This window comes from Nematolebias whitei, chromosome 17, assembly GCF_014905685.2.
Source record: "Nematolebias whitei isolate Nwh7 chromosome 17, NemWhi1, whole genome shotgun sequence".
NCBI lineage: Eukaryota > Metazoa > Chordata > Actinopteri > Cyprinodontiformes > Rivulidae > Nematolebias > Nematolebias whitei.
In genome coordinates this window covers 29,673,911-29,688,839 of record NC_056514.1, presented here as the reverse complement: position 1 = coordinate 29,688,839, position 14,929 = coordinate 29,673,911, and the positions used below count along the sequence as shown (strand labels likewise).

At 38.4% G+C, this 14,929-nt stretch overlaps 2 protein-coding genes across 4 annotated transcripts in view; both read right to left on the bottom strand.

The window, feature by feature from the left end:
* Positions 1-8,470, bottom strand: part of adkb (adenosine kinase b) — a 199,663-nt gene extending 191,193 nt beyond the window's left edge. The window contains exons 1-3 of one of the 3 annotated variants that reach the window (XM_037691472.1): positions 8,332-8,470; positions 6,444-6,518; positions 6,305-6,358 (exon numbers count right to left, since the gene is read on the bottom strand). In XM_037691472.1, coding sequence (XP_037547400.1) covers positions 6,305-6,358; positions 6,444-6,518; positions 8,332-8,342 — 140 coding nt within the window. In that variant the 5' untranslated portion in view covers positions 8,343-8,470. Of the gene's footprint in view, positions 1-6,304; positions 6,359-6,443; positions 6,539-8,331 lie in introns of those variants that run through there. The other 2 variants (XM_037691470.1, XM_037691471.1) reach the window with 2 other exon arrangements.
* Positions 8,471-9,686: 1,216 nt separating this feature from the next.
* The window catches only part of LOC119423508 (vinculin), a 29,461-nt gene continuing 24,218 nt past the window's right edge, over positions 9,687-14,929 (bottom strand). The window contains exons 12-20 of the mRNA XM_037690905.1: positions 13,958-14,086; positions 13,700-13,849; positions 13,470-13,578; positions 13,080-13,382; positions 12,865-12,992; positions 12,588-12,773; positions 11,321-11,524; positions 11,121-11,225; positions 9,687-11,041 (exon numbers count right to left, since the gene is read on the bottom strand). Coding sequence (XP_037546833.1) covers positions 10,895-11,041; positions 11,121-11,225; positions 11,321-11,524; positions 12,588-12,773; positions 12,865-12,992; positions 13,080-13,382; positions 13,470-13,578; positions 13,700-13,849; positions 13,958-14,086 — 1,461 coding nt within the window. The 3' untranslated portion in view covers positions 9,687-10,894. The remainder of the gene's footprint in view (positions 11,042-11,120; positions 11,226-11,320; positions 11,525-12,587; positions 12,774-12,864; positions 12,993-13,079; positions 13,383-13,469; positions 13,579-13,699; positions 13,850-13,957; positions 14,087-14,929) is intronic.

Sequence of the window (14,929 nt, the reverse complement as noted above, 5' to 3'; positions counted from 1 at the left end):
AATATAAAAGAGGCGCAGATTACTGCACATAATTTATTAGCTTTACCTGAAAATTTGTAGTTTTCAAAACTTTACCTTTAGGTAATAGTGTGAATGTTTATGACCATTCAGAATATTGTGATCCATTTTTCTTCTGTCCATTTTTTGGGGGGCAATTCACATCTTGCTATTTTCAAGCTATTTCTACGTTAATTTTAGCTTTTTCAGCTTATTCTACATTTATTGCACGCGTTTCAACTTTTTTCAGCACAATTCAGTAAAAATGTGCTCTTTCGCCACTTCTTTCTGATAATTTAAGCTTAATTCTGCCTTTTTAGCTACTTTTCAGCTGGGTTTTTTTTTTTTTGTTGCTAATTTCAGCTTTTTTCAGATAATTTTCACTTTTTATGCTAATTTCTGCTTCTTTCAGCCTAATTGGGAAAAAATGTGCTCTCTACTTACTTTTGTCAATTTAAGCTTGTTCTACATTTTCAGCTAAATGTTTAGCATTTTTAAGCTAATTTCAGCCGTTTTTAGATAAATTCAAGTGTTCCATGGTAATTTCTTCTACTTTCAGCCTAATCAACTTCCTGTTAATGTCATCTTATGCTCCTTTCAACTTATTTCTGCTAGTTTCAGCTTTTTCTGCTATTTTCTCTAATATTTAGCTGTTTTGTGCTAAGTTTAGCTTTTTCAGCTAATTCCACATTTTTGCTCATTTCAGCTCCTTCCAATTCCTTCTGGTAGCTTAAGTTTTTTTCTGCCTTTTCAGCTTACTATTCAGTTATTTTTTTTCTGCTAATTTCAACATTTTTAGCTAATTTCCCAACTTTTTTGCTAATTTCTGCTTATTTAAATATTTAAATAAGCAGAAATAATAAGAACATAAATCAACAAATATTTGTTCTTTCTGCTTTATTCTGCTAACTTAGGCTTGTTCTTCCATTTCAGCTACATTTCAGCATGTTTTTAGCTAATTTCAGCTGTTTTTTCAGCAAGTTCTTCAGCAATAAGCCTTCACACTGCATTTTCTCAGGAAATGTAATTTGTCTAGTTTATGTTTGTGTCCTATTATAAGTATAAGAACCTAAAGGTTCTGTTCACTACAGCTGAGGACAAAGAAAACTAGCAAACCAGCACTTTCTGCCAATGATCGATCAGTTATTAAAGCGACTACACGGCTGTGGAGTCCTCCTCTGAACACGACGGGTAAACAACGCAGCGGCTCCCCAGCCAGCACTAACAGGGACATGGACGGGTTCTACTGTACAGCAGGCGATTTCTCAGCATCAACAGGATTATATGGGCTCTGCTGTGCCTACGTAATTGAATTGAGGAAAAGCCACAGAGCGCTGCATCCAGTGATCTCTCTCCCAGCAGGGTGATGGGATGAACAAAAAAAGTGAATCGTGTTACACTAGATTAAGTAACAACAATGGCGCTAGTTGACAGGAGTTGTTGGCCTACTGAGAGCTTATTTTTCTGTCTGTCACTGGAACATAGTTCTTCTTCCACTTCCGGCTTGTGGCTGAACTTTTTACAAATTAAACTGTTTTATTCAAACAATACAAGAAGTGCAATGGCTCAAATAACAGCGTCTAACATAAAAAAAATGAATAAATAAAACGACGCATGCCTGCATGTATAGGAAATGAAATGCATTGTGTCTGGAATTGGGCACCAAAGCTACATGTTAATCCTGCCCTGACCTTGTGCAGAATGGAGAGAGGACCGTGTCTGTGGGGCTAAAGATAACATGGAAGCCTTTGTGATGAAGGAGAGCAACACTGCTGATGATGCAGCTTTGTGCCGCCGCCGCCCACCGTCACGTGTGGCCTTTTGTACAGTAACAAACCTGACAAGGTAGCCTAATGTAAGCTCTGATCTACCGATTAGTCTGTGCTCTTTATGTCTGGTGCACCGTTCCCCACTTCTGGCGCGTTGATTTAATTTACTATATATTCTGCTAAACGTCCAGGCAAAAACAAGCAACACTTTTCTTTTAGATCGCAGCTTTAACGTCATAGTTTAGATCTTTTGTAGTGGGGTTCTATGGAAAGGTTATGAGCAGTTAATATCTTACCTGTTGTAAGTAGCTCCTTGAATGACGCCAATTTGAGGAAAGGGAGTATTTTCTGACAAGACTGATGAGCTAGTCCAAGAGTCCACTGTTTTAAAACAACTTTACTTTAATAAAAATCATAGCTTACAGGAACTCTTTTCTTTGTCTTTACATTTTCATAAATTTTGCATTATGGAGTTATTTACAGAAAGTTCTGTGGTAATTTCCAATGCATAAAGGAGCGGCAGCTAGTTGGGGCACTAATGTTCACAGAGCTATCTGCAGCAGGTAAGATATTAATTGTTCTGACCCCATGGAACGCCACTTGAAAATATATTAATTATTCCTTTAAATTTATTTAAGCAACATTATAACACACAAAAAAATTAGATTTGTTACTAAATGCAAACAAGAGAAGACAGGAAGAGTACTAGCAGCAACTGGGGCAGCCAGATTAGGTTGTGGTTATCAAAGTTTTCAACTGAGCAGCTGTGTGACACTCGACACTCGTTCTGCGGCGGCCAAAATAAAAACTCATCCGTTGCTCTCTAGTAAGTGTTGAACAAGCTGAAGCGTGTACTTGGGCTATAGGTTGTGTCAAAACATTAAAAATGTAATAAATTTGTAAAGTCGCTACAGAACAAACACCTTTCAGTGATTGCATCAGTAAGTTTCTTTCGGCTGCTCCCTTCTTCAGGGGTCACCACAGAGAGTGAACTCGCACGCAAGATTTGGCAATTGGTTTACGCTGGATGCGCTTCCTGACGCAACCTGAGCTCGAACCCACAACCTCAAGATTACAAGACCACAGCCTCCCTTTCTGTGATTACTTCTAATCAACAGTTTTGAACGTTCGGCTGAGTCACAGAGGAGGTTGTCATTGTTGGTCCTGTTTGTGATCCATCTTGCAGTCAGACGGGTCATTGGTGGAGTTTTGAAAAAAAAAAAAAATTCAGGATTTTTTATTTTTTATTTTTATGAAACACGTGTCAAATTATTAAATAAAGTAAAAGAAACTAGAGAAATTGCAGAAAACGGCTGAATAGTAGCTAAAAAGGCAGAAAAAAGCTTAAATTAGCAGAAGGAAGCAGAAAGAGCACACGTTTGCTCAATTAGGTTGAAAGAAGCAGAAATGAGCACAAAAAAGTGGAAATTATCTGAAAAAAGTTTAAATTTACCAAAAAAAAGCAGTAGCTAAAACGAGCAGAAAGAAGCTTAAATTACCTGAAGCAAGTAGAGACAGAACATTTTTGCTGAATTAGGCAGAAAAATTTAATGATTGCAAAAAAATGTGGCATTAGCTGAAAAAGCTGGAATTAGCATAAAAATAGCTAAATAGTAGCTGAAATAGCAGAAATAGCCGAAACGTGCAAATAAACTGAAAGGCGCAAAACTAGCTGAAATTAGCAGAAATAATTTTGAAAAAGCACAGCAATAGTGTAGTCAGCAGAATAAAGCTGAAAGGAGCACAAAACAGTTGAAAAAGACAGCTAGTTGAAAGTAGCTGGGGTTTTTTATTATTATTATTAATATTATTATTTGTAGAAGAAGGCTTAAAGTACCAGAAGGATGTGGAGAGAGCACATTTGTGCCCAGTTAGGATTAAAAAAGAAAAAATTTGCATAAAATTGTGGAAATTACCTGAAAAAAAGCAGAAATTTGCCAAACAAACAGCTGAATAGTAGCTAAAACTAGCAGAAAGAAGCTTAAATTACCTGATGCAAGTAGAGAGAGCACATTTGTGCTGAATTAGGCTGAAGAAAGTTTAAATGATTGCAAAATATGTGGAATTAGCTGAAAAAGCTGAAATTAGCATAAAAACAGCTAAACAGTAGCTGAAATAGCTGAAACGTGCAAATAAACTGAAATTAGCAGAAATAAATTAGTAAATGCACATCAATCGTGTAGTTAGCAGAATAAAGCTGAAAGGGGCACAAAACAGCTGGAAAAAAGCAGTAATTAGTTGAAAGTAGCTGATTTTTTTTAATTTGTAGAAGAAGGCTTAAAGTACCTGAAGGATATGGAGAGAGCACATTTGTGCCCAGTTAGGATTAAAGAGGAAAAAATTAGGACAAAAATGTGGAAATTACCTGAAAAAAGCAGAAATTTGCCAAAAAACTGCTGCATAGTAGCTAAAATTAGCAGAAAGAAGCTTAAATTACCTGAAGCAAGTAGAGAGAGCACATTTATGCTGAATTAGGCTGAAGAAAGTTTAAATGATTGCAAAAAAAAAAAAAACATTCACACAATAACAATCTCTCTACTCCCTCTATGTCAAATAAAGATCAGTTAATCCTAATCCTTGAAATGTCATGCTAATCTGATTTTTTTTAAAACATAAAATTGGAATATTAGTGCAATATTCTTCTTTTATAAATTATTAATGTGCCCTTAAATTAAAAGGTTGTAAGTAAAATTTATGACCAGATGCTAATTCCTATGTGTGTTAGTTAACTTTTTGTAACAGCCAAAGAAAAAGGAAAAAAGAAAACAAGTCAAATTCAGCTGAATGCTTTGTTTACATCAAATGTGGACCCGCATTTCAGAACTGAATATCAATATAAATGGAAAACTACTGGGAACGTAAAAACTGCACCATTTGATGTACCATAATTTCCGGTCTACAAGCTACATTTTTCATAACATTTTCATGACATAATTTTTCGTAACATACAAGTTACCTTTTTCGAACCCTTTGAACACTGCGGTTTATACAATGCTGTGGCTAATTTATGGATTTTTTGGGGACGGGCTAACGAGCTTCATGCTGCCAAAACATTTAGCCTCGTCACACCTTGGCACTCACATAGCTGTCCAACACATCTCTCTTGGGGGGTGGGTCCTCGTGACTCAATGAGTACCTGTATAAATAAAGGTATAAAAAATATATATTTTTTTTTTAACCAATGAAACCTGGTTTCATTGGTGCACTGGGGAGGTGGGTAACTTCATTTCCACTCTCCCTGGTGGGGAACTTCGCTATAACTAACTTAAATATAACTAACTTAGATATAACTAACTTAGACTTAACTAACTTAGATATAACTAAATGGAGGCACAACAAAGTATTTGCAGCCACTCAAAATAAGTGTGACTCGTGCATATTATTGTGGCACTTCGAGCTCGGTGGGAGGTTTGGATGACTAGCGTTGAGAAATCGTTCACCAAAACTGGCCCCATGCGAAGAGCAACTTTTGCTCAAGTCTGCCAGTGGATCTTGATTCCTGACAGCAGAGCAGTGTAAAAAAAATCTTCTGTCGCCAACGGGTTTTGAAAGGCTGCTGCGTGATGAAGAGGACAGCACAAGCTCAAGGGCACAGTGCGTAGGAGGAAGATGAAGATGGCGATCAATGACTTCCTGGTAGGCTACTGTATTTTTTTAACCAGCCATGAAAACATTTACTGTGCATATTTGTGTATATCTCATGCTACAATGTAGACACCCGTGGCTTGCAGATAAGTGCAGTCTATATACGTACAAAAAAAAAAAATTTTATTTAGTGGGCGTGGCTTATATTCAGGTGTGCTCAATAGTCTGGAAATTACGGTAATTCAGGGTTTTGATTTCATAATTTGCTAAGAATTTAACTTTAATTTATAACTTGGATCTTTACTCAAAACGTGATACAAGACATTTTTTACTAACCAACACAAACTTGCAATTAAAGAATTGAAAAAAAAAACAACTCAAATGCTTTTCTCTCACCGTTTCTCACTCCCAGATGGTGCGCTCAAAACGAAAGCTGGCAAACTCCCTGCACAGAAACCATCTGCCCCGTATCAAACAGAGGAGGACGGGAGCTTACAGATCAGCCAAAAAAAAAAATTTAAAGCCGAGTGATTTTGTTTACTTGTTGTTATTTACCCTCCTTTCTAAAGGTGTGAAAATCTGTTTAGAAACACACATAAGTGAGGGGGTTTTTTTTAAGAAGGCTTTCGAGTTGTTGTAAAATCTGCCAGGAATGTGAAGAAGGTGGTTCAGAAAATGGAATTCTGCAAAACCTTTCCTTGAATAAATAAATAATAGTTATATTTGGCATTATTAGATAGAAGAGCTTTAATTCAAAGTTGTATTAAACAGTTGTATTTTGGCGTAGAAAAATGTGGCTGGGCCAAGATCTGCAGATACCAAGTACGGACTTACGCCTCAGCTATTTTGAATCTAACTAAACGTGACGAAGTGTTGTATATAAATTAGGTTTGATGTCATTTTAGCACGGTGCGAACTGAAATGTGTCCCCGCGGTGTGCACGTTTGACTCACAGGGCTTTGTGCTTGTCTTCAGCAAGGATCTGGTCGTTTGGCTTCAGTCCAAACCTTTTAGGAAGAAAAAAAAAAAACAGCAAATTATTTTGTTGTGCCCATTGAGACACATAAACGAGTGAAAGTGTGCAAGACTTACTTGTCCAGGAAGTCTTTGTCCACCACAGCTGAGATGTCAAGCAGTGGGTTTCCCATCCCAAAGAGCATGTTTTCACTGTGAGAAGACATAAACATATTGTGTGATGTGGATTCCCACTATGCTGCTCTGCGTGAACAGAGGAAATAGGCATTTTGTTGTGAAACAGGAAGTCATCTGGTCAGGATTTGTTGACTTAAATGACTGAGGTTTCAGTCAGGGGTGCACATCTGTTCTGCTATGGAGGCGCTGCTACCCCAAGATCCTCCCTCTGGTAAAAATGCCAACATGAGGCGTGAGAAATTATAGATGCATGTGCATGTGTAAATGTTATTTTAAAAAGGCAATAGCAAAAAATACATACTGACAATTAAAATATTCAGAAAAATGTGTTGATGCTTTGATAGAAAGATGTGTACTCTGTGTATCTTAGAAACAGAAGAATTATTCCATGTTTAATCAAATGTTAAGTAAAAAAACAAACATAATTTTACTCATAATCTTTTTATTCTAAAAAAAATCTAGGTTTTAATAATGGCCAAAGTCAACTTCTAATAGGGCCTTAATAACAAGCAACAAAATTAACAATAATATGAGCATCCGGTTCAGACTACAAACACACACTTACTCATTTTAATCAAAAGTTTGACTTAACACATGTGTTTTTAATTAAACTATTAATAAAAGTAAAAGTAAGCAGATTTTTTTTTTTGTTTTAATCGAAACAGATGATAGATTTATTTCCTCTCTGTGTGGTTTGGTCTCACCTTGGTGTTGGCATGTTTTCAGAAAATTCTCCAGATGATTAAAAGATCAAGTCTAATCCTCCCTCAAAGAAACGTGCTTTTTGACTCTAGGAACTGAATGTAGTAGCTCTGTAGCCAACCCTGACACAAGGGTGGTGGAAGAGGGCGGGTCTTTGTGTCATTTTGGCTTTTGATTGGCTACACACGGTCCAATTACTGTTAGGCTTTTTATGCTGCATTTGGGCTCAATAGGAAAAAAAATTAAATAAGTGTGACCACTGCTATTTTTGTTTGACGCATAGTTTCTATATTATGCAAGAAAATAACTTTGTTTAGCTCACTTATAACCGAATCATACCTTGCAGGGCTTTTGTATATGGATTTAAAACGCTTTGTAACAAAGTATCCTCTTTAAAATTATGTTTTTTTTTCCATGTACGTATCCATATGTTATAAAACTCGTTCTGAAATGAATCTCTAAACTAAGTTTCCTAGGTTATTTGAACGCCCCACGTTGTTGTGATTTTCAATGTCAACAAAACATTAATCGTTGAAGCTGTAAAAATTAATAAATGCATCACTGTGTGGGCTAATTAAAAATAAACAAACATATTATTGTATAGCTTTAATCTGGTTGCGCCACATTTTCTTTAAATTTGACTATTGGATTTTTCATATTTTTTACTTTATAACTTTTTTATTATTATTTTAAACAAGCCGTTGACCAGCATATTAATAATTCATTTACAGTTTTAAAATTGTATCTATGAAGTTTATTACCTGCCTGTTTATCAGTAAGGCTGATGTTTTAAAATGATTTGTCGGCTCGGAAACTCGGAACATCTGTAGTAAAAAAAAAAAAAAATGCAGGACAATTAGAGGTGGGATGCATGTACTGGGATTATATAATGCTCATTTTAGAGTCATGAGATGAACGTAATCTGCCAGCTGTGATTTGCATCGTCGTGACCAGACAGGATGTGTAAACTCAGTTTGAGATAATGTAACGTTCAAATGCCCGGGGCGTCTTATCGCCGTGCACCTCCAGCTGACCGTCAACACATCACAGGTTAGCTTCATTAGCAGCTAGCTACAGCGGCTAGCCGCCCGCTGCTACCGCTAGCTTAAAATCACTCCGTTTTTACCTCAGCGCCATTTTTCTCCTCGACGACGTGTTCGTTTCTTCTTTAGATATATTTCCCCAAGTCTGCAATGGGTCGGTTAATGCTGTTAAGGCTTTAAAGTCCTTTTTCCCCCCACAACAGGGAAGAGTAGCAAGAAGCCGTCGCTTCCTTTCCCTTCAAACGTAAACAAATTAGTCAGCCGCATGTACTCTGAAAAGAAAATTTAGTTTTGGCTTAGATCCATATAGTTCGTTGCTTTGGCCTGGTTGAGGGCTTACTCAAAGAGGAGATGGACCTTGCAAGTACCATTTCTTTTCTTTTTTACATCTGGTTGAAGAACCAGTTCAGAAGCTATTCCAGATGTTGAAACATGGTAAATATAAAACTACTTAGTTACTCACTAACAGGTTGTCCAGGATTTAGTCGCCATTATTTGTCTTTTTGTTTGGCCCATAATTGCAGAACAGTCTGATATGCATTAGCTTAGTACATATCTATCATTATCACAAACCAAAACCATCAGCTCATATTTATGCATCTTGTGTAAAATTGCCATATAATTTTAGTTGCAGTAAATTTCATGCCAATGCAACACAAGCGTTGTTCCTAATAAATCCTTAAACTGGGATTGCTCAAAACCAGTGTGTACCACTTTCAGAGGGACTGCTATAAGCCTTAAATAATCTTATAATAAACTTAACTTTTTAAGTAAAAGTTTTAATGACTTTGCATCTTTGAAATAAATATCTTGGCAGGACTGAAAGAGAATCGTTTTTTTTAATACTGATAAAAACTGAGCTCTTACTTCCATTTAAAAAAAAAAAAATGTTTTTCTTTCGGCTGCTCCCTTCTTCAGGGGTTGCCACAGCAAATTAACTCGCATGAAGACTTGGCAATTGTTTTTACGCCAGATGTCCTTCCTGACAACCACTGAGCTACCACAGCCCTCTGTGTGGAGCAGAGCTGCCATCTGGGGCACCCGGGGAGCAGATGACGGGGTTAAGAGCCTTGCTCAAGGGCAAACGAGGGTGGAGACAGGTGTGCGTATTTCACACTTTCCCATCCACATTTGGACGTCATTCCAGGGAGTTGAACTGGCGACCTTCTGATTGCTCATAAACAGGCTGTCCTGTTGTCCAGTGAAAAATACAAATTCACGCCTAAGAGGTAGAAATGCATAGAAAAAAACATATTTTTATACCATATAACTTGCATAAAGTTCTAAACCTTGCAGAATAGTCACACAAACTTTACTTCGGAGTAGTTCTAAAGTTTATATCGTCAGGACAAGAACAATTTTCAGCTTACACAATTTAAGCAACAAACTTTATACTGCTGGTGTTAGTTGATAAAATAAACGATTAAACAAAAGCACATTTTCACGTTACAAAATGCTTTTTATTACAAAACTGAGTGTTCAGACCCATTAAAACTCAACCAAGTTGCATCATTTTACAGGGGGAAAAAAACTGTTTGCATAGAGTATATTTGATTTGTAAAAGGACTAAACCAGGCCTTTAACGAAGAATCCTAGACGGTAAGTGTTTTGAAGTGATTAGCACTAAGGCGGCTTGTAGAAATAATACAAAAAATAAATTTTATCTAGCAAGGCACATCAGTTGGCATGAAATATTTAAAATGACACTTCCACAAACAGCCCAGATATTTTTAAGTATCTTCAGCAGTCGCCATGTTTAGTGTATCAAGTCTTGTTATAAAGATTCTGAGAGGGTAGGTTTCTCCAGCTGCAGACTGTGCTTTACGGTTAAGTTCTGCTTTTTCCCTTGACTATCTAGAAGTGTGGAAATCATACGTTGCAAAGAAGATGTGCACAAAAAGTGTGTGGCGTTTACAAATAACAGCACGCAATATTAAAGTTCTGTTTGCTTGCTAATGGGGTAGAAAGTAAAAAAAAAATGACTTTCAGACCTCAAAGCGAAGCAGAAGATCATTACACCCGAACTCAATACATAATGAAGAACATAAGTTGATTTTCAAAGATGATGGCATCTTTGGTAGAATTTTAAAGAAATTAAAAGCTGCTACAACTTCATTACAGTATGAAAAAAAAAGTTTTTTTTTTTTTTACACTTCTTAAAATACAGAAGCTTGTAAACAGATGTAACAGTGTCTGCGCTGAGCACAGGCCTCTGCTGTCCTTGTAAGAGCTCCTAAAGTTCATGTGCTTATTCTAGCAAAAACTGAATATAATGATTGTAAAGTAATCGGAACAACGATTTAAAAAAATGTCTCACGAAAATGTCAATTAAATTTAACTTAATGCCTTCTGGGTCTAGAAAAGACCAGAAACAGTCACCCTTATATTATATGAACTCTAACCATATAGTCCTGGGATTTGTCGAAATAAGCTTTATAATATATTTTTTTTACACACCAGAAAGAATTTCACCCAAAACTTACCCTAATAGTCCCATCATTTACATTATATCAGAACAGCAACTGTTACAGACAGGACGTGAGAGAAACTTTGCCCATGTTGGGCGCTTAATATGTCTGTCCATTCAACGTCCTCGTGGACAGCTGGACAGAACCAGCACCAAGCAGAGAACCTGTGGTTGTTCTCTTACTGGTACCAGGGGGTCTTTCTGATCCAGTGGAGGGTGAAACCTGCGTCTGTTCGGATCTTGATAGAAGCTGCCTCGGCCTCTCTGACGGTCTCCTTCACAGACTGCATCAGGTTCTGAGCATTGTGGACCAACATCTCGGTCGCCTGCCGCACAAAGAATCAAGACACCGAGTGAGGAGTTGTTTCAAGATAAACGCAGAACGTTACTGTTCAACGCACTCACCTGCTCCGACTCTTCTTCGCTGATATTGGTTCGACCCAACATGGTGGCCTTCACCGTAGACAGGATTTTTAGCTGAGTGCTGATGGTGGGAATGCGCTCACACACCTGAAACAAAATTACACAAACAGGTGAACTAAAAAAAAACAAGCGCCAAATTAATACCAGTACCGCTCAAACTATTGACGTCCAAGTGGACGGACCTGGAGCAGGTTGGTCCGGATACGTTTGTCAGTACACTGCTTAGCCACCTCCTTAGCCAGCCGTGTGACCTCATCGGAAGACTTTGCGATGTCCTTGGCGCACTGGATTAGGGCGCGCTTGTTTCCACTGCCACCACGCACCAAACGTGACATCTCCGCCATGAGCAGGGCCATTCGTTTGGCAGCACCAATGATGTCGTTTCCCTACAACAGACGCGGTCGATCAGAAGCTTTTAATGTCGTTTACTGTGTTTACGAAGAGCGTGAAAAGTTAACACCGTTTCTGCAAACGATAACAAAGTCCATGTTGGAGAAAAGGACAAAACAGCCTAAACTGAGCCTCAGAGGCAGTCACCCCAATCTGAACACACTCGATGGCAAGTTTGGCTAATCTGATACAACTCCTACATTCAATTCCACAGTGGGGCTTCCTGTTGTTTGAGTTTTGAATCTATGGACAAGAGGCCATGTTTTTTCAGGCTGTTTACATCTGCACTAATTGATACATGTGATGCTCAGATCCCATTTTCCACTGTACATGTAAAAAATATTTGGTATACTTCAAGCTGTGGAGATTATATACTAAATTTTAGTCAGCAATCTGATGGATACTGTCAAGAGAATTGTAGGTCAAAGGTTATGGATGTTTTTATTACTATGACTGAGAACAAAAAGCCCAAGACATAATTGAAACCATCTCCCAAGTCACGTATCTTATCTCTGCCCATGAACTGTATGTTTGGGTTAATGGAGAGCGCTGGGTGAGAAGACTGCAGAGACTCCAAGGACACCTCCTGTGCTCTGTGAACTCGGTTGTACTGAGAAGAGTATAAAAGCGAGCAGATAACGCAGCTCGAGGCAGATTCGTATGACTGTGTGTACATTTTATGTATATTTATGGAACCGACCTCAAAATCTGACCTTACAAGTAAAATGCAGGTTAAAAATCTTCTCCTGCAGATACTATGATGCTTTCAGTCATATTGTTTCTGATTACTTGAGTCACATTTACTGGAGTATTTTTAGAAATATTTCCAGCAAGCCTCGTTTTGTAATAGATTTACAACACCACACATAAAAAGACACTTAAATGATTTTAAAAATAGCAAGCGATTTTTACAAAGAAAAAAGCTCCTTTTAACCATTTTTGGTACGGTGTGCAGCTCATGATCAGATGATCAGACCTCTGGATGTGGTTTAGTTTCAGAGCTTCCCGTGCTGTTAACTTGTGATCTGATAAATCAGGATGGATGTTAGCGTCACTTACTTTGCTGGACCATTTGCCGGCTTCATCGTGCAGCTGCCTGGCAGCCACCATCATCGGCTCATTAACTATGTCGCCAGCCTTGTGTTCAGGGAATTCCTCATCTTTTTCTTCTGGAGGAGGAGGCCTGGGAGGAGGAACTTCACCTTCTGGAAGAGGAGGCTTAGGAGGTGCTGCTTCGTCGTTCAGCTACGAGGGCAAAGTAGTTTCGTTAGTTGAAGAATCAGGCCTGCGCTGTTTCAATTACCATCATCAAAGTTGTTCTTGTGTGAGAACTTACACTCAGCTGGTCCAGTTCAGGAGGAGGTGGTGGTGGGAAGTCTGGTTCCTGGGGTTGGAAGGCTTCCCTGACCTTTGATACAGCACTGAGAATCTTATAGCCCGAGTCCAGAAAGCCTTTCTGAAGACCTGGTGATTAAAAAAACAGATACATTGCTGCCAATCAGGTGGTTTAACTAAATCAAATATTTAATTCTATCATCAACATTTACTTACTTGGATCCTGTATATTTCCAGCCACAGCCTTTGCGTTCATGACCATGGGAGAAATAGTCTGGCTCAGTTCATCTGACGCCGCCTTCACCACCTCTCTGAATTTAGGATCTTCTGAATTTTCCACCTCACGTTTTGCCACCAAGAGGATACGGTTGGCTCTGCGGGCGATACTGGTGGCACCAGCTACCAGCATCTGAGGCTGGTGATTGGTCATGGCCATACGACATTTATCCAGGTCCTTCTTTATGGCGTCCTCGGAGGCGTCCAGCAGAGATTTGGTGTCGATGGCTTCATCCACCAAACCTAAACATCCACAGGGAACCATCAGGACTTCAAATGGGAAACCTCAAACAGTTTTCATCAGCGATTTGAATGTTTGTGGCACCTCACCCGTCATTTTCTCCACATTGTCAATCCACTGATTCTTCATTGTCTCAAAATGTTCATAGGCTGCTTGGTTACCGGGGTTTCTCAGCAGAATACGAGCAGCAGAAACCACCTAAAAATAATCCCAACAATTAATTATACATCCACTGACAGTGAGACGTTCGCTCTGGCCCGTGATTCAGGGTGGAGGGAGGACAAAAACAGAAATGCTTAAGCATTCACCCATGACATACTTGTGGTGTTAAGTCTCTTGTTGACTTGACGGCGGCCTGGATTCCCTCCACTGTGTTCTTGTTGGCTGTGCCGACAGCAGCAGCCTTCTCTGCTGTGGCACCGAGTCTGTTGGCGTGGTTCTCAAAGTTGGCAGCTCTGTCTTCAAAAAGCTGCACAAGGTTTAAAATAAATATTTAAAAAAAGAAATGTTGAAAACAATACAGCTCTAAATAATACAGTGACAGCACAGTGAGGAGCAGCGTGACTGTACCACTGACCTCATCTCTGTTGGGGGCATCCAGGGGGGCAGTAGCAGCCACTGCCAGTAATTTGATGGGGGTTGTCGTGTCACTGAAGATGTCAGACACTTCCTGAGTCATCGCCTCCTGCATCTTTCCTTTCAGGTCCTGAGAAGACGACAAACAGATGTTTTAAACACTTTAAACATTTTAAAACTTTGCTTTAGTTTAGTTAATTATTTTTTGAATATGTAAAAAAACTAAAAGAAAAAACAGCATGAAGCATAATGTCAATTTTTTTTGTTTTACATATTCCAGGGAGTGGGTAGAAGTACAGACTTGTCAAAATTCCCACTCTTTAACCACTTACATAATCTTACATTTATTACCTGTATAATCCATACATATAACAACTAAACCCCATATTTAACCCATCTATTTAAGTTAACTACAGTAAATAAACAATTATTACTTCTTTAACTTCACCAAAAAGACAAAACTAGCATCAATAACAAAAACATCCAGAATAATTGAAAAATAATGTTACCAGTATATATTATATCTAGCAATAATCATAGGTTTATATGATAATTTGAACAGTTTTTTGTTTGGACATTGTCTAAGTTCAATTTTCAATTTATTCCAAAGTTTGACTCCACTTTCTGATACACAAAAGTTTTTTTTCTAGTAGTTCTGAATTTGCATATTTTAAACTGTGATTCCTCCATAACTTATAAATTTGCTCCTTAAACAGATTTTGAATGTTTTCCAGTAATTTTATATATATATGGGCCTGTGATCCGAAGATCGCCGGTTCACGCCCCGGCCCCGACAACATCAAAATTGTGGGTGGGGTGGGTGAAACACCCACACTTGCCCCCACCCTCATTCGCCCCACTCTGGGCCCATGAGCAAGGCCCTTAACCCCCACCATGTGCTCCCTAAACAGGTCTCTCTTGAAAATGAGTTCTCGTGGCTCAATGAGACTAACCTGGATAAATAAAGGCTAAA